This window comes from Megalobrama amblycephala, linkage group LG20 (assembly GCF_018812025.1).
Source record: "Megalobrama amblycephala isolate DHTTF-2021 linkage group LG20, ASM1881202v1, whole genome shotgun sequence".
Classification (NCBI taxonomy): domain Eukaryota; kingdom Metazoa; phylum Chordata; class Actinopteri; order Cypriniformes; family Xenocyprididae; genus Megalobrama; species Megalobrama amblycephala.
The window spans coordinates 12,699,292-12,722,789 of record NC_063063.1 but is presented as its reverse complement, the minus strand read 5'-3'; the positions used below and the strand labels follow the sequence as shown (position 1 = coordinate 12,722,789).

General features: G+C 35.5%; 5 protein-coding genes across 5 annotated transcripts; 3 read left to right on the top strand and 2 right to left on the bottom strand.

The window, feature by feature from the left end:
* The first annotated feature begins 67 nt into the window (after nt 1–67).
* aqp8a.2 (aquaporin 8a, tandem duplicate 2) lies at nt 68–3,935 on the top strand. The gene is given in 6 exon segments (XM_048170789.1): nt 68–846; nt 1,199–1,325; nt 1,438–1,479; nt 1,481–1,653; nt 3,219–3,353; nt 3,452–3,935. Coding segments are annotated over 6 exon segments (780 nt in total). The 5' UTR covers nt 68–586; the 3' UTR covers nt 3,495–3,935.
* Nucleotides 3,936–5,560: 1,625 nt separating this feature from the next.
* On the bottom strand, nt 5,561–6,358 carry hbae5 (hemoglobin, alpha embryonic 5). The gene is made up of 3 exons (XM_048171543.1): nt 6,200–6,358; nt 5,879–6,086; nt 5,561–5,772 (listed from the first exon to the last, which is right to left on the bottom strand). The coding sequence occupies exons 1-3, from the start codon at nt 6,292–6,294 to the stop codon at nt 5,644–5,646; spliced, it is 432 nt and encodes a 143-aa protein (XP_048027500.1). The 5' UTR covers nt 6,295–6,358; the 3' UTR covers nt 5,561–5,643.
* Nucleotides 6,359–9,955: 3,597 nt separating this feature from the next.
* On the top strand, nt 9,956–11,341 carry hbbe2 (hemoglobin beta embryonic-2). Its single transcript, XM_048170586.1, has 3 exons — nt 9,956–10,648; nt 10,810–11,032; nt 11,137–11,341. Exons 1-3 carry the CDS (start codon nt 10,557–10,559, stop codon nt 11,263–11,265), a joined length of 444 nt encoding a protein of 147 aa, XP_048026543.1. The 5' UTR covers nt 9,956–10,556; the 3' UTR covers nt 11,266–11,341.
* Nucleotides 11,342–14,176: 2,835 nt separating this feature from the next.
* hbbe3 (hemoglobin beta embryonic-3) lies at nt 14,177–16,177 on the top strand. The gene is made up of 3 exons (XM_048171555.1): nt 14,177–15,429; nt 15,617–15,839; nt 15,920–16,177. The coding sequence occupies exons 1-3, from the start codon at nt 15,338–15,340 to the stop codon at nt 16,046–16,048; spliced, it is 444 nt and encodes a 147-aa protein (XP_048027512.1). The 5' UTR covers nt 14,177–15,337; the 3' UTR covers nt 16,049–16,177.
* A 3,900-nt stretch (nt 16,178–20,077) lies between these two features.
* On the bottom strand, nt 20,078–21,607 carry zgc:163057 (Hemoglobin subunit alpha-D-like). Its single transcript, XM_048171229.1, has 3 exons — nt 21,192–21,607; nt 20,584–20,788; nt 20,078–20,467 (listed from the first exon to the last, which is right to left on the bottom strand). The coding sequence occupies exons 1-3, from the start codon at nt 21,281–21,283 to the stop codon at nt 20,339–20,341; spliced, it is 426 nt and encodes a 141-aa protein (XP_048027186.1). The 5' UTR covers nt 21,284–21,607; the 3' UTR covers nt 20,078–20,338.
* Nucleotides 21,608–23,498: the final 1,891 nt, after the last annotated feature.

Below are 23,498 nucleotides of genomic sequence, written 5' to 3'. Positions count from 1 at the left end.
AATAATAATTCAGTTTTAGTAATAATTTGAATATACAATCAAATCATGATCTCTGTCTTCTGTTCACTCACTATGATTTTGAGACCCAAATATATTAATATAATTTGTACAAATATGACTTTTCAGCATATCACATTTTGGCTCAAAGTTCACCTTGAAGTTCAATGTGTTATTTTATTATGCCGTTTTGTTGATAACATTTACAGCCAAGGTCAGGCAGTTATCACACACTTGACAAGCAAATAAATAACACAGATATAATAGTGGAAAAAATCATGTCCAGTTGTGAAACAACTTACATCTGATAAGGGAACAAATGTCCACTGATCTAACTTTAGATTGAAAATATCAGTGCTTATACCTCTCACAGTTATTGTTATTGTAAACTTTCCAGATCTTTTCATTGTCTCCTAAAACTTGATTGTATGTGGCTGTTGCATCCTTCATAATAATCCTATGATAATATATCAGACTTTCAGGGATAAAAGAGTGATTTATGATGGAACAATTCAAGTTGGCTCTTTTATCATATAGTGCTTCCCCCTGCCACAGTCACAAAGTTACTCACTTCACTTGATGGTACACAATGTCAGTGGAAGTAGAGAAGCTAGAGCTCAAAGAGCTGGACAAAACTTTGCTGAAGAAGAACGAATCCTCACCTAAACCTCTGAGCAAATATGAAAGAATAATCCAGCCATGTGTTGCCGAGCTGGTGGGCACAACATTTTTTGTCTTCATAGGCTGTGTGTCTGTCATTGAAAATGTGGAGGCAGCAGGAAGACTTCAGCCAGCACTTGTACATGGTTTGGCAGTGGCTGTGTTGGTGGCATGTATGGCAGAAATCAGGTAAGAATTTTTGGTTACACTTTAGCTTAAGGTGTCCTTGTTACAGTAAAATTATACATTTAAGTACTGAGTACTGTTAATTAACGATATGTACTTACTATATGCTTAGGTTAGTTGCATGTAATTATGCATAATATACTGTTAAAACTATAGTAAGTACATGTAACATATGTAAGACACTAAAATAAAGTATTACGGATTTTTAAAAATATATTTTTATATATTTTTAAATACATTTTTTTGGACTTGTTCATTTATTTTTGAGTGCTGACGGTGATGTTTCTGAATCCCTTTCTGAAAGAGAATGAGTTTATATCTCACCTGAATGATTTTTTTTTTTTTCTCCATGCAGCGGATCACATTTCAACCCTCCATTCACCATCGCTATCTGGTTGTGTGGTGGAATGCAGCTGACGATGGTTGTTCCCTACCTTATCAGTCAGCTTATCGGAGGTGTGCTGGGAGCTGCAATGTCAAAGGTGTGAGCAAATATACACTTTAATACAAGAACAAAAAATAATATTGGTGTTACTTTCCATAACAAAAACAAACAAACAAAAAAGTGCTCAACAGACAAATGTATTTTTTTAGGTTATGACATCACACGAGAACTACATGAATGCTACCGGAGCAGGCCTTTGCTATTCTTACTTCTGATGAGCAACTGGGGAAGGTTGTGTTTGCTGAAATGGCCATGACATGTCTAGTAACTATGGTGGTGCTGCTGGGGGCAGTCAATGGAAAGAGCAAAAGCCCCCTGGTGCCCTTCATGGTGGGCTGCACTGTTATCGTCAATATTCTGGCAGGGTGAGTCTGGAACGAAATAAATCTTAATAACATGGCCAGGGCCGTGGCCAATTACCTCATTTATATTATACCAAAATCAAGTTCAAATGGAGTTCCAAGTTTTTTTATGTGTTCTGTCCGTAGAACGGCCGCACTTTAGGCAGTAAGTTCACGTTTTTTAACTTATAAACATGTAAAGTTTATTGTAGCTATGTGGGCGCTCGGTTTTTTTCTGTCATTTATCCAAAATCTCATGTTATGGAAGATGTGCTTTGCACGGGCTATTTAAGACAGCATAAATGCTATTTGTAAACACCGCTCCTCAAATACATAAAACATTAGCCTTAATAGCCAGTAGTGTTTCTTGAGCTATATCGGGGTAACGCGAGTTACGTAATCAGATTACTTCTTCCAAGTAACTAGTAAAGTAAGCACGTCCTGATGTTGCTGAGATGCGTTCCTGGGTCAACATATTTTGTTGATCCTGGAACAACATTCTAGTCTGAAAATTTAATCTTAACCCTATTCCTACCCATAAACCTAACCCTACCCAAAAGTAATCCCAAAAATCAGAGAGAAATGATGAAGCACCAATTCATGATTTTAAGCCTAAACTTGACATAATCTGTAAACTTGTCCATGAAATCTGATTGGTTGATTTGAATGTTGTTCCAGGATCAACAAAAATGTTGACCCAGGAACATGTTGAACTCAGCAATATCAGGTTATGCAGTAAAGTAACGCATTACTTTTAAAATTACAATAAAATATCTTTTTTTTTTTTTTCAAATAATTAATGCAAGTTACTTTGTTTTCCCATTTATTGACTGACAGCTCTCCTGTCCCCATGTTGAGAGAACCATGAGTAAGTGCAGAGCCGTTGTGTGCGCCGTGTAAACATGATGGTTATTGCTGTTCTAGACTAAATGTGTGATACTCATCTCAAATGAAAAAGTAAAGCAGAATGAATGAATAACAACTGTGAAATGCACACTCGAGCAGCAAAGACTCCAATGTCTTTGCTGCTGACCTTTGATGATCCAATTCAACCATACAAATAAGCAAAAATGACTTTAGTTAAACATCACATGTGTTTCATTTTTATTTCTGAAGTAAGTGTTGAACTTTCTTCTCCTGTGTCCTGTTCTTCAGCAATCAAGAATGGATTAATGCAAAGTAATGTAACTCATTACTTTTCATAAAAAGTAACTAAGTAATGCAAATAGTTACTTTTTTAGGGAGTAACACAATATTGTAACGCATTACTTTTAAAAGTAACTTTCCCCAACACTGTTCTTGAGTAAAGAAACTATGTAGTTTTTCAGAGAATCAGTTCTTTATCTACCATTGAAACAAGCAAGGTGACAGTTTGAGGATCCAATGGAGATACAATGTTTAGTCTGAAGCTCTTTTTAATACTTTTCGTTGGTTAAATGTTTCCAAAACCCACAGACAGACATGGGGTGATCAATACTAATGATTTATGAGGGGGAAAAAAGACGTTTTACATGTTATGTAGGCATATAACATTTAATTATAATAGAATTTGTTTCTGTCTGAAAAATCCATGTTGTTTTATCAAATAGAGGAGACGTTTCTGGCACCTGTTTGAACCCTGCAAGAGCGTTTGGACCTGCATTGCTAGCTAACCACTGGTCTTATCATTGGGTTTATTGGGTCGGTCCGATAGGGGGAGGTCTGGTGGCTGCTGCTCTCGTGAGGTCAGTTTGTCTTGATATAAAATATTTCATATTTCCTTGTTGAGATCTTATGTCAAGAAAATTATTTTTAAATTAAATATACTTTATTATTTTAACAGGCTTCTGCTTGGAGATGAGAAGACGCGAGTTATAATGAAATGATATTGGAGCACATCAGCATGCAAAGCCACTCAATTCATGATGCCTCTAATAGCCTACTTCTAAATACTCTAAATATTTCATATGTCTAACTTAACAGCATATATTGCAATTGCATTTCTTTGTGCGTGCTTGACTTTTATAACAAATGACCAACACTTTTTCTTTTTTTCCAGCAGATGTCAGTAAATTGTCTGTTGATAACGTTTCACATAAAATAGCATGTCTTTTCTCAAGCTGGAGTTTAGATTTTACTCGAAATACATTTTATTCCATATTTTTATATTTTTATATTAGCCTGTATCAGTGTGTTTTAAATACTGCACATTTCAACATTAACAATAACTCAGCTGCTGGGTCAATTTTACTGTCGAGGCTGCTCCTGCCACTTCCTTTGATTGTGAAAGAATGACTCGTCATTGAATAAAAATATTTTATATTAAATGTCCTTGTCCTAGACTATATAACAGATTTTAGAGTAGCCTATATTATTATTTACTGTTCAAAAACAAACCAGCAAATGGGTTCATGTATAAAACAAAAAAGTTGGGTCGAAATAACTCAGTATGTTCTGTCCAATATTTACCCAACACTGGGTTGCCAAATAGCTGAAAACGTCAACAAATGTGGTTTTAACCCAGCATTTTTGTGTATATTTCGGTAATTCGCTACTATAGCCTACTAAAGTTGTGATAGGCTATTATAGTAGCCTAGTTATAAGATATTTGTAGACTATTTTAATGTAAAAATGTTTTCGAGACAAAACAGTTTGTTGACCTATATACCCACCTTTTTGCCGAAAACTCTAGCTGCTCTGCACAGTGAAGATATCAGGTTTGAATGACCGTAAATGCCCTATACAAGACTCACGTGACTCAAAGCTGTTCGCGTGTCTCAAAGCTGATTTATTTGGTTTTAGTTGACGGGTACTTGTCTTCTACTTTTTTTTATTGTGCTCTTTTAATGTAGCTAATTAATATACATTTTATATATTATTATGTATGTATAATGTATGTAATTAATTCGACTACATATATACACTACCGCTCAAAAGTATGGGATCGGTAAGATTTTTAATGTTTTTAAGAGAAGTTTCGTCTGCTCACCAAGGGTGCATTTACTTAATTAAAAATACAGTAAAAACAGCAATATTGTCAAATATTATTACAATTTAAAATGACTGTTTTCTATTTGAAAATATTTTAAAATGTAATTTATTCTTGTGTTGGCAAAGCTGAATTTTCAGCATCGTTAATCCAGTCTTCAGTGTCACATGATCCTTCAGAAATCATTCTAATATGTCAATTTGCTGCTCAAGAAACATTTATTGTTTACAACTGTACAAAATATTTGTGTACAATATTTTATTTTTTTTTTCAGGATTTTTTGATGAATAGAAAGTTCAAAAGAACAGTGTTTATTTGAAATCTAATCTTTTGTAACATTATAAATTTACTGTCACTTTTGATTGATTTAATGCATCCTTGCTGAATAAAAGTATTAATTTCTTTAATTTCTTTTCAAAAAAATAAAAATAAAAATTCTTACTGACCCCAAACTTTTGAACGGTAGTGTAGGCTATATATAGCCTATATGTAGGCCTATATATATATGTAGTCGAATTAATATGAGTAGCCTACTCAGCTATCTATCTATCTATCTATCTATATATATATATATATATATATATATATATATATATATAGCATACTCATATATATAGCGTGGTATATTTATAATAATATATAGTATAACTTTTATTTATTAAATATAATATCCTTCTGTCTCTAAAGGTCTTAAATATTTTATAAGTTAAAAGAAACGGTATGTAGTATGAATATTGGTGTGCCAAAATGAGAAAATTTAAATTTTTATTTCAATATCCTATATTTATTAAAGCAACAGGCTCAACTAATTGAGAGACGTGTCCTCTGTGTGATTTAGTCTAATCCAATTTCATTAAAAAAACAGAATTTATATGATCCGATAGCCTAATTATAGCCTATATTCGTATTGCAAAGAAATTTAGATTTTGTTTGCAATTTTGTTTAGAAAAAAAATGCACAAGATGAGTGTCTCCAGATTTTTATTGACATGTTGTTGACCAAATCGACAAAACAACATTCAAACTGCTTAACAAATACCAAACAGGTTAACGATATTTGTCAGACAAAGCCAGGGACACTAATCCAAGGAACTTGTCCATGGCCAGGTGGGCTTCAGGTGTGAAGTCATCAGGGAAGAGCATGGACACCACCACAAGAATGTTGTGGGACAGGATCTGTTAAATGAAGATTAATAGACACCATTTTGAGTAGGACAAATGTATATAATTAGATATGACCAAATTATTAATCAATTAGCGTCAGACTCAACAGTATGTTTACCTTGAAGTTAGCAGGATCGACTCTCAGCTGAAAAGCATGCAGCTCGCTAAGAGTGAGCAGACCGCCGAAAAGGTCTTCCATCTTGTCAACAGCCAAACCGAGTCCACCGATGACCTTCTTTCCATGCTTCCTCACCGGAGCAGAGCCGGGGGTCAGGTCGCTCCAGTGAGAGAAGTAGGTCTTGGTCTGAGGGTAGACCAAGAGCATTCTGCAGAACGGTGGGAAAATGTAAGTTCCTGTTTAATCAGATCCTTACCTTACATCTGTGAAACATAGCCTATAATTTAATCAAAATTTAAGACTTAGCCCGATTTGTCTTACCTGGACAACGCCTCATTACCGATGTCCTCAGCCTTTGGGGAGATCTTTGCCCAGAGGGCCTTCACATTGGCTTTGTCCTTAGCAGAGAGACTCATTTTGAATTGATGTCTGGAATGAATAGACGTGCTGGTCAAATGACTTACCCACCTAAACGTTGGTCCTCTTTTTAAGCGTTTGTAGTTGAGTGGACACACCCAAGATACAGCCTAATTGCGTGTCAGATTGAACTCCTGCCAGTGAACGCTGAAAATTGACATGATGCCCATTTTCCCCTCCTCATTTTAGGGTGATACGTGATGATAATGTACGTGCGTGAGCACTTGAGTCAGTCATAAACAGAAAAGGGTCAGATCCTAATCAGCTCACGTCCGCATCTTCGATACAATTAACCCCATAACCTGATTTAATTAATTAGCCTATTTTATTTATTTAGTAAGTTAGTTTAGTTTTTAGTAGCCTATGTGAGATATGCTTCCTGCCCCCAATATATGGTATGTTAGCTACACCCTTTTAATGCTCATACTAGCCATACTAGCTCATACGCCACAGATTTTACTTTCAATACGATGTTTATTAGTTTCTCTTGATTTCTAACACAATATTCATGAAACAATTCGCCATTTTCTCACAACTATAAACACAATCCCTACATACCAACTTGTACAAACCTCAAACTGTTACCTCAAAATCAAATATTTTAGTCAAAAACATATTATCTTTTGTCAGAATCAAATGGCCTCAGATGACACACAAAACCGAACAAATACATAGCTTTCCTGCGTTAACACTAGTAAGAGCAATATTGTAGTAAATGAAAGAATGAAGATACAACAAAATACAACAATGAGCTTTCATTACATTAATGTAAAGTGATTTTAAATGAAAAGCACTAAAGAAAACGTCAAACACCAAATAATTGAATATGAAGCGGTATGCAATATACTAGGCCTGTAAATTACTGTACAGCAAATAAATAAATAAATTCAGCATCCTCTGCACCTTTGGCCAGATTTCATTACAGTATACTATGTCTTGTCCTACTGACAAAGACTTTCTCTACCTCCCTTAGCAAGTCATTTCTCAGTTCTGCAAAAATAGGCGCCTACATGTAAAAAAAATGGCTACAAATAAATTTGAAAATAGCGAGTTTGTACAACATGTGCTACAGATTACTGTATAAAATAGTGACATTTCATTACTGTATGTTGTAATTATATTGTATGTGTAGGCCTAAGTAGTGATTATTTCAGCTTTGCAGTGTTAGGATGTATTTTCTAAAGCACAATCACATGTGGCCCTATTTATATTATCCTGATTAGTGTGTCATGAGTTTTGCTACTCATGAATAAATGTGCTATTTGAGTATAAGATAATGTGATGCTTGAGTTAATTGTGTGTTTTATGAATGATAAAAATGCAAAAAGTCTGCATTCTAAAAATAGTTTTATTAAGTTTAAGCAGGAGATAAAAACAGGTCCAACGTTTCGGCTGTCTGCTTTAATTCGTCAGCGTCATGAACCATGGTCTCAGCACCGTAGCTGAGCGCGGTCAGAGGTGGGTAGAGTATCCAAAAACTGTACTCAAGTAAAAGTATAAGTACTTATAGAAATATTTACTCAAAGTAAGAGTGAAAGTAATAATCTTAATAGTTACTTGAGTAAGAGTAAAAAAGTATCCATTGAAAATCTACTCAAGTAGCTCGTTACTAGTTACTTTGTATATAGCCTATATTATAACAATACAATAGCATGTTATTATTTAGATAGATATTTAAATTATTATCATAATTGGATAGATTTGCAACAAACACAGAAGACACAAGCATTATTTAGCATCTGTAACCCGAATATCATTGCATGTCCTTTACTTTGTACAATAATAACGTATACAGCTACATTTGAAAGAAGAGAAAACTCTTTACATGTGCTGGCGCTCATAACCGCTGAACATCTGAACACAAACAAATAAATACACATTGACGGATCTTCTTCCGTCTTTTCTCCAAAATGTAATCAAATGTATATTTCTGCAGGCGCGTGTAAACTGGTTAACTGTGTCATTTTCAAGACGATCAGGTCGCCGGCGCCGCCACTGCGCAATAGGCTATCCACAAATTACCATTTCATACTATCTGAACAATGGTAGCTTATTTAATGTATAAATTAAGATATATGTCCATAAAAACGGTAAAAAAAAAATAAAATAAAAAAATGCTACATACTTTGTTATCGTGGCATAATAATCTGTTTTGTTGTAAAATGTCGGCTATTGGCTGAATTGAAATTGAATAAAATTGATACCTGTGGAGTTGTTCACAGACAGCATACGCAGTTCAACTAATAAAGATCTTCGTCGCTGGCAAACAATAGGAGGCATTTGCAGATTTGCTAATTGACTGTAGGTCCACTGCCACTTCATCCAACACTCCGAACGTGTTTGAACGTGTTTTGTCTTGCTATTTCACACATTAAATTGATATAAAACCATTCCAGCGCTAGAAGAGGTAAAAGAGGATTTAATTCGGTATCACACGCAGCGCTGTTATCGGTACGCACAGACGCGCATACAAGGCTCGAGCGCTCTTTAGAGAGGCGCGTTCCAGGTAGCTCTTAAACCCTAAATTAATTTCTCTTTCGCGTCCTCAATGCACTTGGATGGTCACATACACGCATTAAATACCCCTCTCGGCAAGTATTCTCGAAAACACATTCGGTTATGTCTTAACTGGAACGAGGTGAGAATTCGGAATCGGATGTGTATCTATCGGATGTGTGCGTTACTCTTAAAGTGACAGCAACCTATAAATACATGCTGTTGTCTGTCATGTAAATCAAACAACAAAACACAGCTTTAACAAAGATTAATCTATATTACATTTACACAGTGAACAGTTTCATTTTATATTTAATTATTACATTTCTGTACACGAAAATTAATACTACAGTTATTTTATATTTTATTTGTAACTTTATGTTGCATTTATCTATGCTTGTAATTAGTGTACAGTATTTGTTCTTTTTACAGTCTGTTCACTTGCCTTTAATAATGTATTAGTTAGGCTTGTAGTTTCTGCTGTGGTATCAGAGTAGTTAAAGTGAGCTAAGTAATAAATGCGAAGTTAAGTTACCGCCCACCCCCCCAATTATTATTATTTTTTTTTTGCTGATCCGAAAAATGATCCGATCCGTGACTTCATAACCGTGATGTGATCCGAACCGTGAGTTTTGTGATCCGTTGAACCACTAAAAATTACCCATATTTAAATCTACTCTAAAAAGTAAAATGTTTCCAAAAAACTACTCAAGTAAATGTAACGAAGTAAATGTACTTCGTTACTACCCAGCTCTGAGCGCGGTGAGTGCTTTGATTGTTTTATGAATGATAACATAGGCCTAATCTGTGTAAAATGAGGGCGTTTTTGTGTAGAGTTTTGCAGAAACCATTAAGAAAATTGGAATGTGTGTGAAAACAGGTGAAATATTTTAAACGTTTTGAGAAATGTGTCTTTGTTTTGCCAACTCAGTTATAGTGTGCAGCAATCGAGAGAAACGGTATTATTATTAGGATCTAAAATTTTTTATTATTAATAAACATGAACATTTGTTTTCTTACAAGGCACAAATTGTGCAGAAAAAAGGAACTGACGCAGTTTTGATTATTCTGATTTTGTTATTCTGAATTGATTTATAAATCATTTATTTCATTTATTGGCTCTTAAATAGGGTTTGCTTGGTAAATCGATAAAATGCCCACGCCCTTTTTATTTGGTATTTGGTGAGACTGGATTTTTTACCACTCAGTCAAATGCATTTCATTTTGAGATCTACGTAAGTAGAGAGCCTGTTAGTGGAGATAAGGCAGAGTCGTTTTGAATGGGCGAATGTATGAGCATGAGATAGCCTAACCAACACATGAGATTACAGCAATAATTGATAGTCATACTGAAAGTCACGTTTTCCAACCGATTAGACAAGGATTAAAGCAATTAAAGTTTTAGGCTACTCTACAGTCATTTATTACGTTTTATATGTAAACAAAGTATCATTTCAATATAGCATATGTTGATCCGCTTTTTATTCAACGTCATAGCCTACTATTTTTTCCCTTACTCTTTTCATGAAAGGGGGCGTATGTTATGCTAGTGTTTTGCTACTTACATTAAAACTTAATATAACTTCTAGAAGATTACAAACGCATTGAATCACTACATATTTAGAGTCCTGCCCATGAGAAGTTTCAACCAATCAAGTGAGCCAACTTGTATTGGCGATGCAACCCGATGACATAAATAGTGTCGACAAGAGTGGAAAGGTATGATTCTTATTCCTAACGGAGAAGAAAACCATAAACTGACAACATGGTTGTGTGGACCGACCAGGAGCGTGCCTATATCCAGGACATTTTCAGCAAGCTTAATTATGAGGAAGTTGGCCCCAAAGCCTTGCAGAGGTATGATGCCCATGTCATTGTGCTCCTCATTATCATAATTTATGCAAGTTTTCTTTGTATAGAGACACAAAAGATGCATATTTTTTATTATTATATTATTTGAATATTTATTATATTAGTTGTATTAATTTTGTGTATGCATATTATGCTGTATATTGCAGGGTCTTGATTGTGTATCCCTGGACTCAGCGGTACTTCGGAGGTTTTGGAAACCTGTACAATGCAGAGGCCATTATGTGCAATTCAATGGTCGCAGCACACGGAACTGTTGTGCTCCACGGGCTTGACAAAGCCATGAAGAACATGGATGACATAAAGAACGCATACACCGATCTGAGCGTGCTACACTCTGAGAAACTGCACGTGGATCCTGACAACTTCAGGGTATGCAATCACAGCAACATATAAATCTCGTAGACACTATTTAAAACGTTGTCGCGCAACAGGTGAGTCGCTGGTAGCTCACTCTTCTGCTTTTTCTGTTTCAGCTGCTGGGCGATTGTCTGACAATCGTGATTGCAGCAAATATGGGTACCTCTTTCACCGCTGATGTGCAGGCTGCCTGGCAGAAGTTCCTCGCTGTTGTCGTCTCTGCTCTGCGCAGACAGTATCATTAAAGACTCTAAATATGGGCGAAAACATATGTATGTTTTGGTCTCTAACGAAATAAAGAGGACTTGATACGCACCTGAACTCATCATTGTCCGAATATCATTAAACGAATAGTTCACCCAAAACTGAACATTGCCATGATTTATTCACCCTCATTATTTATGAGACTCCATGACATTTATCACAGAATTATAATTAAAAATAGTTGTAATTGGGTGTAATGCTCATCTTGTTTAGATGTACAGAATTGTTAGCCTATTTATACAATGATTCCTATGGCCGCTTATATGGCAGCTGATTAAATGGTGCAATATTTGTGATACATACAATATCCATTTTTCCCAATACCATTTCTTAAAAAACATTTCTTTAACCAAAGAACAGTTCTTAAAATAACCGTCTGTTTCCATTTGTATGAAGAACATTTTAATCATCTAAAAGAACCTTTTGTGCAATGAAAAGGAAGGTTGGTCAAGGACAAGGATCTTCGCGGAACCATCACTGCCAATAAAGAACCTTTACAAAACACTAAAGAGCCTGATGTCTGCTCTAAACATTTTCTTAATTTATTTTATTAACTCAGCACGTCTGCTGAATCGTCGGTATAGTAAATGATCTTGTCTATCTAATTAACCCTCATGTTGTGTTCGGGTCATTTTGACCCGGAGAGAATTTTCCCGTACCCGAAAATGCTAGTTAATGTTATCGCATTGGACTAAAATTTAATGACTTTACTTTCCCAGAGTCTAACAACTTCCCAAAATACTTTTGATTTTTTTTTGTATTTTTTTTCCCCACATTGTAACATTGAACACACTCAAAAATGACCGGCCTATACAAAATGCGTATAAATCTCTCATTATGCTACATTATCACTAAATATTGGATTCAATCTTTTTGTCAGCTTGTTTTCTTTCAATTGGGACAGGTTTTATATTTTTTTTGGAACTGATCGATCGTAGGCCTTATTTATCTGAGCTTATGTAGGCTACCTCACTTTTTGAGTGAAAAAAGCGTTATTTGTGGATAATTTTGTCAATTTTACAAATAAATATTTAAAACATTTGCACTGTTTATCACACTATAGTGTGCTTTAATGTTTAAGCAGGAAATTTGTTTTGAAATGGTTTTATTTTGGTTTTTATTCGATTAGAAAATGGCACAAAGTCACACTGGTGTTCCCGGTCAAAAATCACCGCGGCCTACAAAATAGCTTATAATCACTTGTTACAATGTTTATCACCAAATATTGGATTCAATCTTTTTGCCAACTTGTTTTCTTTCAATAAGGACAGGTTTTGTATTTATTTTTGAAATACCTTTGAAAATGAATGGGGGAGTCGAAAATCAGAGAAACAATTAATGTTCAGGAGCGTGTTTTTCGTGTTCGTGTTCACATATGTACATGTGGGCTTGCAAAAATAAAGACCTCGGACCTCTGCATGTGTGGATACATGCATACTAGTGCATCCGTACACGTTCACACATTCATGTACACAAACAAACCATTTTGTCTATTTTGTATTAGAGGCTTTCTTTTGCACAGAGATGAACTTTCAGTGAGGCTTAGATTAATGAGGCCTACGATCAATCAGTTTCAAAAAATAAATACAAAACTTGTCCTAAAGAAAACAAGTTGACAAAAAGATTGAATCCAATATTTGCTATAAAATAGCGTAACAAGTGATTTATAAGTTATTTTTCTGCAGACCGGTCATTTTTGACCGGGAACACAAGTGTGATTTTGTGCGATTTTGTAGGCTAATAAATAAAAACAAAATAAAACCATTTCAAAACAAATTTCCTGTTTAAACATTAAATCACACTAGTGTGACAAACAGTGCATTTTTTTTCCATATTTTATGTAAAATTGACAAAATTATCCACAAATAACACTTTTTTCACTCAAAAACTGAGGTAAAGCTCAGATAAATAAGGCTACGATCGATCAGTTCCAAAAAATAATGCAAAACCTGTCCTAATTGAAAGAAAACAAGCTGACAAAAAGATTAAATCCAATATTTGGTGATAAGGTAGCATAACGAGATATTTATAAGCAATTGTTTGCAGGCCGGTCATTTTTGACCGGGAACGCACGAGTGTGATAGGGTTTTCAACACAGCACAAGGGTTAAGTGATTTATCTGTTGTCTGATATGCACTTTCGGCGTAAATATAATACGCCCCTACCCCACACCACTAATCCTACCCATTGCGTATCATATGTACGCAAAAAGGAGATGGTGTTGGAGCTGACGCACATGAGGGGTGAATACACCATTAATCTACGAATTCCATAATGGCAGCGCATTAATTCCCTATCTGTTCCTCTGATGGGACGCATGTGCTACTTCTCCTCTGTTCCTAAAGACATGGACACATACCATACCGGTTAACCATTGGTGTATGAAAATGCTAAAACTAAGCATTTTCAAAAAATAAAAACTAAACTAAACTATAGCAAACCCACTTTAAATTAAAACTAAACTTAATTTGAAAACAAAAAGTCAAAACGAAATAAAAATAAAAACTAACGAAAACTGCAAAACTATAATAACCATGGTCCTGATATGTCACAAAAACAAGCACACACACACACACACACACACACACACACACACACACACACACACAGAAGTTTTCCTGCATGATTCCTCTGTGGATGTTCCCAATGGGCATGGTGTGTGAGAACACTTATTTGCTGAAGCCCCCAACCTGAAGAGAGAGTGCCTGGCTGCACCATGTTGCTGGCCAAACTGTTGCAGGATGCTGGCGCTCCAGATGGAACGTTAAACATAATCCACGGACAGCATGATGCTGTGAACTTCATCTGTAACCAGGCTGGGGAGTACATCTGTAAGAGACACTTGAGAGGCGAGGAAGGAGCTACTATTGGGGCCGAATTTCATAGAAAAATGGGCGTAGGCTATTGAAAAGCTCGGGTAAAATGACTTAATTTGTATTCAAACATCTGCATCCGCTTACCAACCTTATCTGAAAGCAACACGGCAGAATGAAAATAGAAATAGCAAATTAACTATGTGAAGTGTTTATGCTCTGGTATGTCTAAAAGCTGGTCTTTAGTGATCAAAAGCCACTGATCGAAAAAAACATAATTGAATTTATTTAGTGTCCTTTTAATTCAGACAATGTGAACCCTAGCTTGTAAAGAACATGCTACTCTCAATTATATTTCCAAGCCATAAATAATATAAAGTCATGCCTGATGTATTTATATGTGATATAGGCCTAAGTGGTCATTCGTTCTTATACAGAAATTGTCGATGTGTTTTAACAACAGTTGACGGTCAGTCTATAGACCATATAGTAGCCTACTCAACTGCCAAACAACTAAAAGTCAGCTGCTGATGATTTCAAAGTTTGGGCTTCAAATATAGGCTGAACGTTTCCATTTTCAGTCAATGTGAAAAGTTAAGAAATAAAAACAATACTAGAAGGTAGCTAGCCTAATTAAAAGTTGAAACTTACTTTCACTGCAGAGTCTGACTTAATCTCAGCACTATGGAAATCATTGGAAAATCCCAAAAGGTTCTGGCAATTTTCTGCGTTTTCCCTTACGTTTACGGCCATTTTCTTTTACCCTATAACACAACACAAAATTCACGTAATGTGTAGAACGTGGAAAAATAATACGTAAATATAATAAACACAGTAGCAAACACTGGCCCTAGAGGCTATAGAAGTTTTTAATTAATTGAGAAACAGGGAGTAGGCTAAGCCTATTCTAACTTTTCACCTTTCACCATTTTTAGAACATCTATGCAAATATGACACGTTTAATTAGGCTCAGATTGGACCTTTTATATAATGTGCAGCATAAACACTCGCTCTTTATGTCGGGTTAAATAAACAGCAAGAAACCTCAATAAAGAACCACACTCTGCGTTGAAACACTATCAATAGACTACTATAAAGTTTATTCGCATGGACTCAGTTTATCGGTCAACTGCCGCCTCTTCCTCCGGACTTTCGGCCAAACAGATCTGCCCGATATACATGGGCGGCGACCAACCAGTCCTATTTAAACATCTGTCCAGCTGCGAAGCCACAAGACACGATGGTTCAGTGGACAGCCGAGGAACGCGCTGCGATACAGGGTGTATTCGCGACACTCGACTACGAGTCGGTGGGCCGCGAGAGCTTGACGAGGTAAACATTTCTATATAGCCTGCTTCCTTTTCTCCATAATATGAACTCTTTCAACCTGTTTAATTGCTCATTTTATTTTAATATAGGCCTATTTCATATAGCTGTTTCTTCAGTGGACGTAGACAGGCCTATTTGTAGTTTGTCATTAAGGCCTTCAATGTTCCTGTCTTTATTGTCTGATCTGAAGATGCTTGGTGGTCTACCCTTGGACTCAGCGGTACTTTGGTGGGTTTGGAAACCTGTATAACGCTGAGGCAATCATGGCTAATCCAAAAGTCGCGGCGCATGGGACTGTGGTGCTTCAAGGACTGGAGAAAGCTCTCAAAAACATGGATGATATCAAGAACACCTACACCACCCTTAGCGAGCTTCATTCAGAGGAACTGCAGGTCGACCCAGGAAATTTCCAGGTTGGCGTCTTAGAGTAGTGGCTACCATGTTGGTTATTATGTTGGGACTGTGGTTTACTTTTCCCCAACTTCTTTTACAGCTCTTAGCTGACTGCCTGACCATGGTGATCGCTAAACGCATGAGGACTGAGTTCACCCCAGACATCCAAGCTGCTTGGCAGAAGTTTTTGTCTGTTGTTATATCAGCCCTAAGAAGGCAGTATCATTAGATTCGTCGACTGGACGAGGATATTCTTGTACTGAGATTATGTAATGCATCATGAAAAATAAATGATTGAGATGATTTCGTTGTCCATTGAGTTGTCACGTTTCAAATCAAAACGGTTTACGCATTAAATCCACATTAAAATTGTGTGATTTATAAAGGGCTAATATTCACAACTTTAATGACTTACAAGAAGGTTAGGCTATGATCACGAAGGCCATTTAAGGTCTTTGCTAATTCTGATATGATCTCCACTTCCTGCCCCTCCCTTTTCTCACGAGACCTTAAAAGACAACTGTTGCAAACTGTTGTCTAAAATTCTCGGTAACACTTTATTTTACATCGTCATTGTTGCATATGTTACATGTAGTTACTATAGCAATAATAATGAATTATGTATAATTATATTTAGGGATGTCCCGATCACGTTTTTTTGCCCTCGAGTCCGAGTCCGAGTCATTTGATTTTGAGTATCTGCCGATACCGAGTCCCGATCCGATACTTCTATAATAGCCCTACATAAAAAAGAATAAAGAAGAGCGAAAAAACAGATCCAGGAACAGTGCTTTTCAGGTTTTTCAGATATCTAACAGTAATCAAATATAAAATATCACTGCATATTATCTTTACTGTATAAAATAAATAAAGATTAATCATTATTTAAGTTACAAAAACTATTCAGTCAAGAGCAGTGAGTGATTTTTTTGTTATTTGTTGTTTGATTTAACATTAAAAACAGGCAGCAGGAATAGTTGTTTTCCCTTTAAGACATGCACGATCCAGTACATATACTGTTACACATGCGCTGTCTTTCTCGACTAATATACGTTCACTTAAGACATAACCGACTATGTTGCTAGGTACTCGCTAAGACGGACATGTTGACATAATTTTTTGTATGAATGTGGCCGCCGAAGCGCAAGACTTGAACGAGAACTCAGTATTTGCGCGCTGACTGGAATAAGCGTGTGCGCGCTTCGGATGAGCGCACACAAATCTTCTCACAGCGCGTGCGAGTTCTCTTTCGCGTCTTGTTCTTGAAGGTTTAAATCAGAAAGGCTTAAATGAGTTAGTTTAAACACAGATAGCAACGTGTGCTGTTCAGGTCTCACCTGAGCTCGCGCGCTATCAACACCCATGTGATGACGGCGTAAATGACTGGACATTACAGCAGACGGCACTCGCAGTTAACAGTTTACAAAGAGTGACTGTTTTGTCCACGCTTTCTGATTATCGTTGTTGTAACATTTTGTGCATCCATCGACTGAAACATACATTATCTGAACTCTGTCTGTTTTCCACGTTGCTATTTTAAACAAACCATATTAACCAATAGATGCGTCGTAATTCGAGATGGACCGCGGTGCAAGTGCGTACTGAACCGTATGGTTTGTTTTTTTTTACCGAGAACCGTTGCACCCCTAATACATATATATGTCCTGTGTATATGTACCTCCTGATCGGGAGGTAACGTCCGATTCCGATCGAGTCTGAAACCACGTGATCGGGCCCGATTTCCGATCACGTGATCGGATCTGGACATCCCTAATTATATTCCACTAACCCTGAACCAAACCAAACCTTAATCTTAACCCTATAGTAATTATGTAGTTATATTACTCGGATTTAAATGTATACTTACAGTGTAACAAAGACACCTTATAAAGTGTAACCAAATTCTCTTACTGAAGATTCAAAATGCAGATGGGCTTTAAAACACTCAAAAATATTTAGGCCTAAATTTAAGATTTACACATTTGAATTGCATATAAAACTTATATTTAAATAGGCCTAATTTATTTAACATAAACTAATAAACTTAATGTGATGCATATTTGTCAGTCATACATTAATGAAACTGGCAAGACATTTCTGCACTCAAATAAAATAATTTGCAATTATTTGATTTTATTTAAATAATCATATTTTCAAAATGTATTTATTCAAATTGCTTAGAATCAGCATAAATCTGCTAACTGTAAAAAACAATTTATTCGGTTGAAAAGTATGAACATTGTTAAAGCTGACTTGATGTGGAACAAGCAATATTCAACAAATTAAAATATAAAAGATTGAAACAAACTGAATGATGATATGTAAACCGATTATATGTTCAGTGAAATCTTGTAATAATACAACTATGAATGACATTAAGATTATTAGATGTTTATGGTAAAACTATGCGATCCAAATGAATGAAATCCAAATACATAGGCTAGGCCTACATCTTAAATTTAGACTTAGGCCATGTGATTGTACTGTGCTCAGTGGGTTTACACTTTAAGAGCATGACAATGCACTTTCTTTAAATGATAAAATAGTTTTGGTTGATGCACAGTGACACTGGTGAGTGTTGTCACACCTCAAAGGAGGACACCCTCATGGTTAAAGAAAACCCTCTGACATAAGATTTTATTTTCTAAATTATAAGGTTGCTCACTAAATGTAAACAAAATTATTGTGACAGTTCCTATTTTGTTTGTTACTAAGAGAAAATAAAATGCAATGAGTAAAATGTTTAAAAATTTGTTAGTTTTCTTGAAAGGAGTTAAATATTGCTGGCCCACTTTGGCTGAATGTGTTTGATAAAGTGGGTCAGAAGGATTCAGGTAAAGTGGGTGACCTTTAACCTTCAGTAATTATATATAATTAAATACAGTGACATTCATTGATTATTTTATAGTTGACATGTATAATCTACTTTTTAGAAAACAGAAGTGAGTATAAAAATAAAACAAGGCATTAAGTTCAATCTGTGGAGTGAAGAAAGGATGAGAGGAGCAAAATGTAGATGCAGGATATGCAGGAAAGCTTTAAAATATGGACACAATTTAAGTTCAATTAAAGTGTTTAGAGAAAATACAATACAATATGGTTACCATTTTAAATGTTCCTCTTATTCAAGTTTTGTTAGCCAATTTGACGTTGCATGTATTATACTTCTATTTTTAATATGTTGTTGAGTTCATTTTCATCTATATTCTGATTTCAGAAATTTCTCAAATTTAATGTCAACACAACAATTTCTATGACTTGTTTTGAATTTTACACATGCACTGGTCAATACTGACCCGGCATTTGGACGTAAACACTGAAACCTTCATTGTGCTCACATTGTGCTTATGGATAATGACAGGGAAGAGAAGAGATTGTTTTTACACTTTTTGTTTGAATACTGTAAAAGTAGGCTACTCTCGTTGCTTCATAAAATTAAAGTTGAACCACTGTAGTCACGCCGACTGTTTTAACGATGTCTTTAGTATCTTTCTGGACCTTGAAGGTGTTGATTATATTGCTGTTTATGGACGAGTCATATACCCCTCGGATTTCATCAAAAATATCTTAGTTTTTTGAATATCTCGAAGATTGAACGATGGTCTTACGCGTGTGAATCGACACGAGGGTCGAGTTATTAATGACAGAATTTTCATTTTTGGGTGAACTAACCGTTTAACAAACTAGGCTAAGTTTCCATCTTCAGCGCCATGAGAACCACAGAAAACTTCAAAAGAAAGTATTATAAATCATCTAACTGAACAAAACACATGGTAAAAAATGTAAATTTACTCAAAGAGGCCATATACGGTCAATAAATAATCATAATCATAATCATAAATAAATAAATAAATAAATTAAGTTCGTCATCATCTTACCCCATCTTATACCTCAACACTATTAAGGTAGTATATTTAAGGGCAGATAGATTTGTTAAAGGTTTGCACCTTTTTCTGTCGGTATTCAGAAAGTAACTGACCCACAGGTAAAGAAAGGCCTATACTGTTTAAATGCTTTCAGCACAGCGGAGAGCGTCACATTTCCTTTTGGACTTTGGCCAAGATTTCAGCACTGAAGTCTGGACAGCACCACATGAATCATCATGTCCCTTAGATATTAGGCCTACCGACAGTTATGATCAAGTATCTGTCACTGATTGATTTATTCCCATTTGGCTATTTAATAATCAATTTCACAACGTGACAATATCAATGTCAAGAAGAATTTCATAAATTCAAGTACGGATGACATTTTATTAGGAAGCCAAAATATTAAATTCCTACCGTGCACTGTAAATTAGCCTATAAGCAATAAAAAATTTAAACACAAAGTGTTAAGAGTGCAATACAGTGAGGGAAGTGGATATCCCAAGATTGGTATTATTATTGTTGTTTTATTGAATATTCCATTGCATTACATGTAGATAAGGGATAAAGACACGCGTACATTGCAAAACATTTATTATTAAATTATTAAAGATAAAGTATGCAGAACCATTCCATCCTTCTTCGGAGGCTCTTCATCGGAACTTCTCGGCTAAAACAGCTGAGAAAGCCGATAGAAACTTGTCTATCGCCGCGTGTGCAACTGGTGTGAAGTTGTCACCCATATGGCAGGCTAACGTCACAATGATGCAATGATTGAAAAGCTGGAAAAATGTAAGAAGTTTACGTTAGTGATTTAAATGAAAAATAGCACATCACATAATATCACGTATTTGGAAAGAGCCTGTTGATGTGTGCTGGATCAGTTCAACGCTAACACCTTGAAGTTTGTAGGATGTATTCGCAGTTGATAGGCATGGAACCTGCTTAGTGGTGCCAACGTAGTAGCAAGTGTGCTTATGTTCCTCGCACCGTCGGCTAAAGCCTGGACGATTTTCTTCCCGTGGCAGCGCAAATGCTCGGAACTGGCGCTGATATCTAGATGAGAGAAGTATGTCTTTGTTTTGGGGAACGTTGTGAACATTCTGTAAAGCAGTTAACAAGGGAGAAAATAAGGTCAACATGACAAGCACAAGATCCCTATGCCCTCCCTCTCTGTTGCTTGCGTCATCGCTCATGGGAAACTGCCAAATATGACAAGACCATCAATCATCACTTTTGATATTCAGAAAATTGAACTGCGAACTTTCAAGGATCCACCAAAGAGCGTAAGTCAGACTTTAAATGGTTTAATTCTCAAAGTTTTACATAATTTAAAGAAAAGCAGTAGCTACCCCAGCTTGTTGAACATTGTATAAAAGTTTGGAGATTTAGGAGGAAAACAACATGTGAATTTTTAGACGTAAAATATGCTATTTTGTTTATAGTAAATTATTGTCTGGTCTTTTACACTGCTCTATAAGCGTTATATTTGTTAAGACAGCATACCTTAAAAGAGCCTCAGATCCAATTTCTTCCGCCACTGGAATCATTTTGTCCCATATCTGTACAATCAGCTCTTTTTCGGTATTCGAGAGCATTATAAGACGGCGTGGCACAATTATAATATATTTGTATACTACCCAATATAAATTAAACGAGTTAGCTTCTGAACAACGCGAATCGTCGGGTATGCTACGATTTGGCCGTTTTGCTGTGCAGTTTCTATCACATATTAACCACAAACTCTGCGTAGGTCGACTTAATAAAAAAATAATGCAAAAATAGAAGAGTAAAACAGTTAGCAGAAATGTAGTTCCCGTCGGTCGCTCTCTTCAACTCACCGGCAAACGAGTTAATCACGTGAGAGGTGAAACTGCGCAACGTTAGTCTACTGTGCGTCATATTAGAGGAGCTTATGTTGTCATGCCGGGATTCCTACCTGTGCCTTGAGTGTCTTCAGTGATAGGCTATATATTTGCATATAATTATGACACAATAAAATGCAAAATCAAAAATAATGTGTAAACTGTTTTATTTAAGGATACAATGGGTGCACGATTCAGTCTAGAAGCAAAATTCTCAATAAATGCAATGATCTTATATAGCCTATTAGATGTATGTTGATTCAGTATCGATTTCAATGTTAACATTGATTCGATACTGACATTTAAACCTATTAATTATGCAAACGATTTACATGTCCAGTATGCAAATATCTCTAGAATTGGAGTTGTAGGCCAATTGCTACAAATTTACTGTGTGAGAAGAGGAGTAGCCTAGGTCTATGTTTGCTATAGGTTTGATATATATATATATATATATATATATATATATATATATATATATATATATATATATATATATATATATATATACACACACACATACATTTTCAAAAGATTAAAAGCATGTAGCGTCTGCATTCTCTGTAGTGACCATACATAATGCCAGCGGTCACTCAAAACAACAACAAGAAAAAAAAAGTAAAACTGTGAAGTGCTTACATATGTATGATATTAAATGACTTTAATTTGTAATGACTATGAGCATGCTCTTCTGTGATAGGGAGGGGCCATGGCATTGAATCTGATAAACCGTCATAGCTGTTCCTATCAGTGGCTCAAGCTGCGGGCTGAAAGTGGGTGGAAGTTGAAGAGCAGCGTAATCACCAACCTCACTCCTGCCCTGCCCTCCTGTCAGCACACACCATGGCAGCATCAACTACCCATGACTCAGCTAAACTGAAGGACTACCTCTTTAATAGTAATCCACATCTTTTTGCATTTTGTGAAATGTGCAATATCAGTGATCAGGTCTATTCTTGGCTCTCTCTCTCTGTGTGTGTGTGTGTTTAAACTTATTTAGAGTTGAAAGCTTCATTCTATTTTTTTATAATAATGTTTTGTTTTTTATGTTATGTAATAATTTATTCTGTATTTATCATTGCTTAGTTCCAACCCTTTATGTGTATAGGTTTATTTAATGACATATTTATTTGTTTATTTATTTATTTATTTAATGCTTTTATTTGTACAGGGACAGATACAATAAACATAGATAAAACAGGGAAAACAGCCATCCAATGCATGTATCATAGTGCTTGTAGCTGTTAATTTGCAACACTTGTCCCTAGAAGGGCTTTTATAAATTACAGTTACAACAACAAAAGTTACAATTTCCACCAAAAGTTGCTCTGGTGGATCTGCTGCACCCCTGCAGTCTCTCTCTCAAAAAAAAAAAAAAAAAAAAAAAAAAATTGCATAAGGGCTGAGGGGCAAGACCATTTAAAAATTTAAATACAAACTTTACATAGTGAAAAAAGACAAAGTGAGCAAAGCTTAAAATCATATACACTCAAAAAAATGATTTTTTGATGCTGTTCACTTTATGTAAACAACTTATTTTGATTCAACACCATTGTATTAGGTTTCTGGTTCAAATTTAATTGCTTCATGTTAATTTGACTTAAAACAATTACTTTTTGACTTAACTTGATGTTTTCATATTAAAATAACATGTTTCAATCAAGTAAACTCAACCAGGACTCAATCAAACAAGACTTTCACAACCCATCATGCTTTGCAAAGGGGCTGATCTAGGAGTGTAAATGTTGAAATAAACTGTTATTTTAAGCAGTTTTTAGCAACATGAGAAAATGGAGAGACTTTTTAATGTTTACTGTTCTATTATGTTGGTATTTAAAAGTTTCTGTTATGTTAATAGTTTTGGGGTTACCATCGTGGTGAAGTGTAGAACATGTGCTTGGGTTGAGGACCTGCTAACAACAATTAAAGTTGTTTTAATAATAAAAAC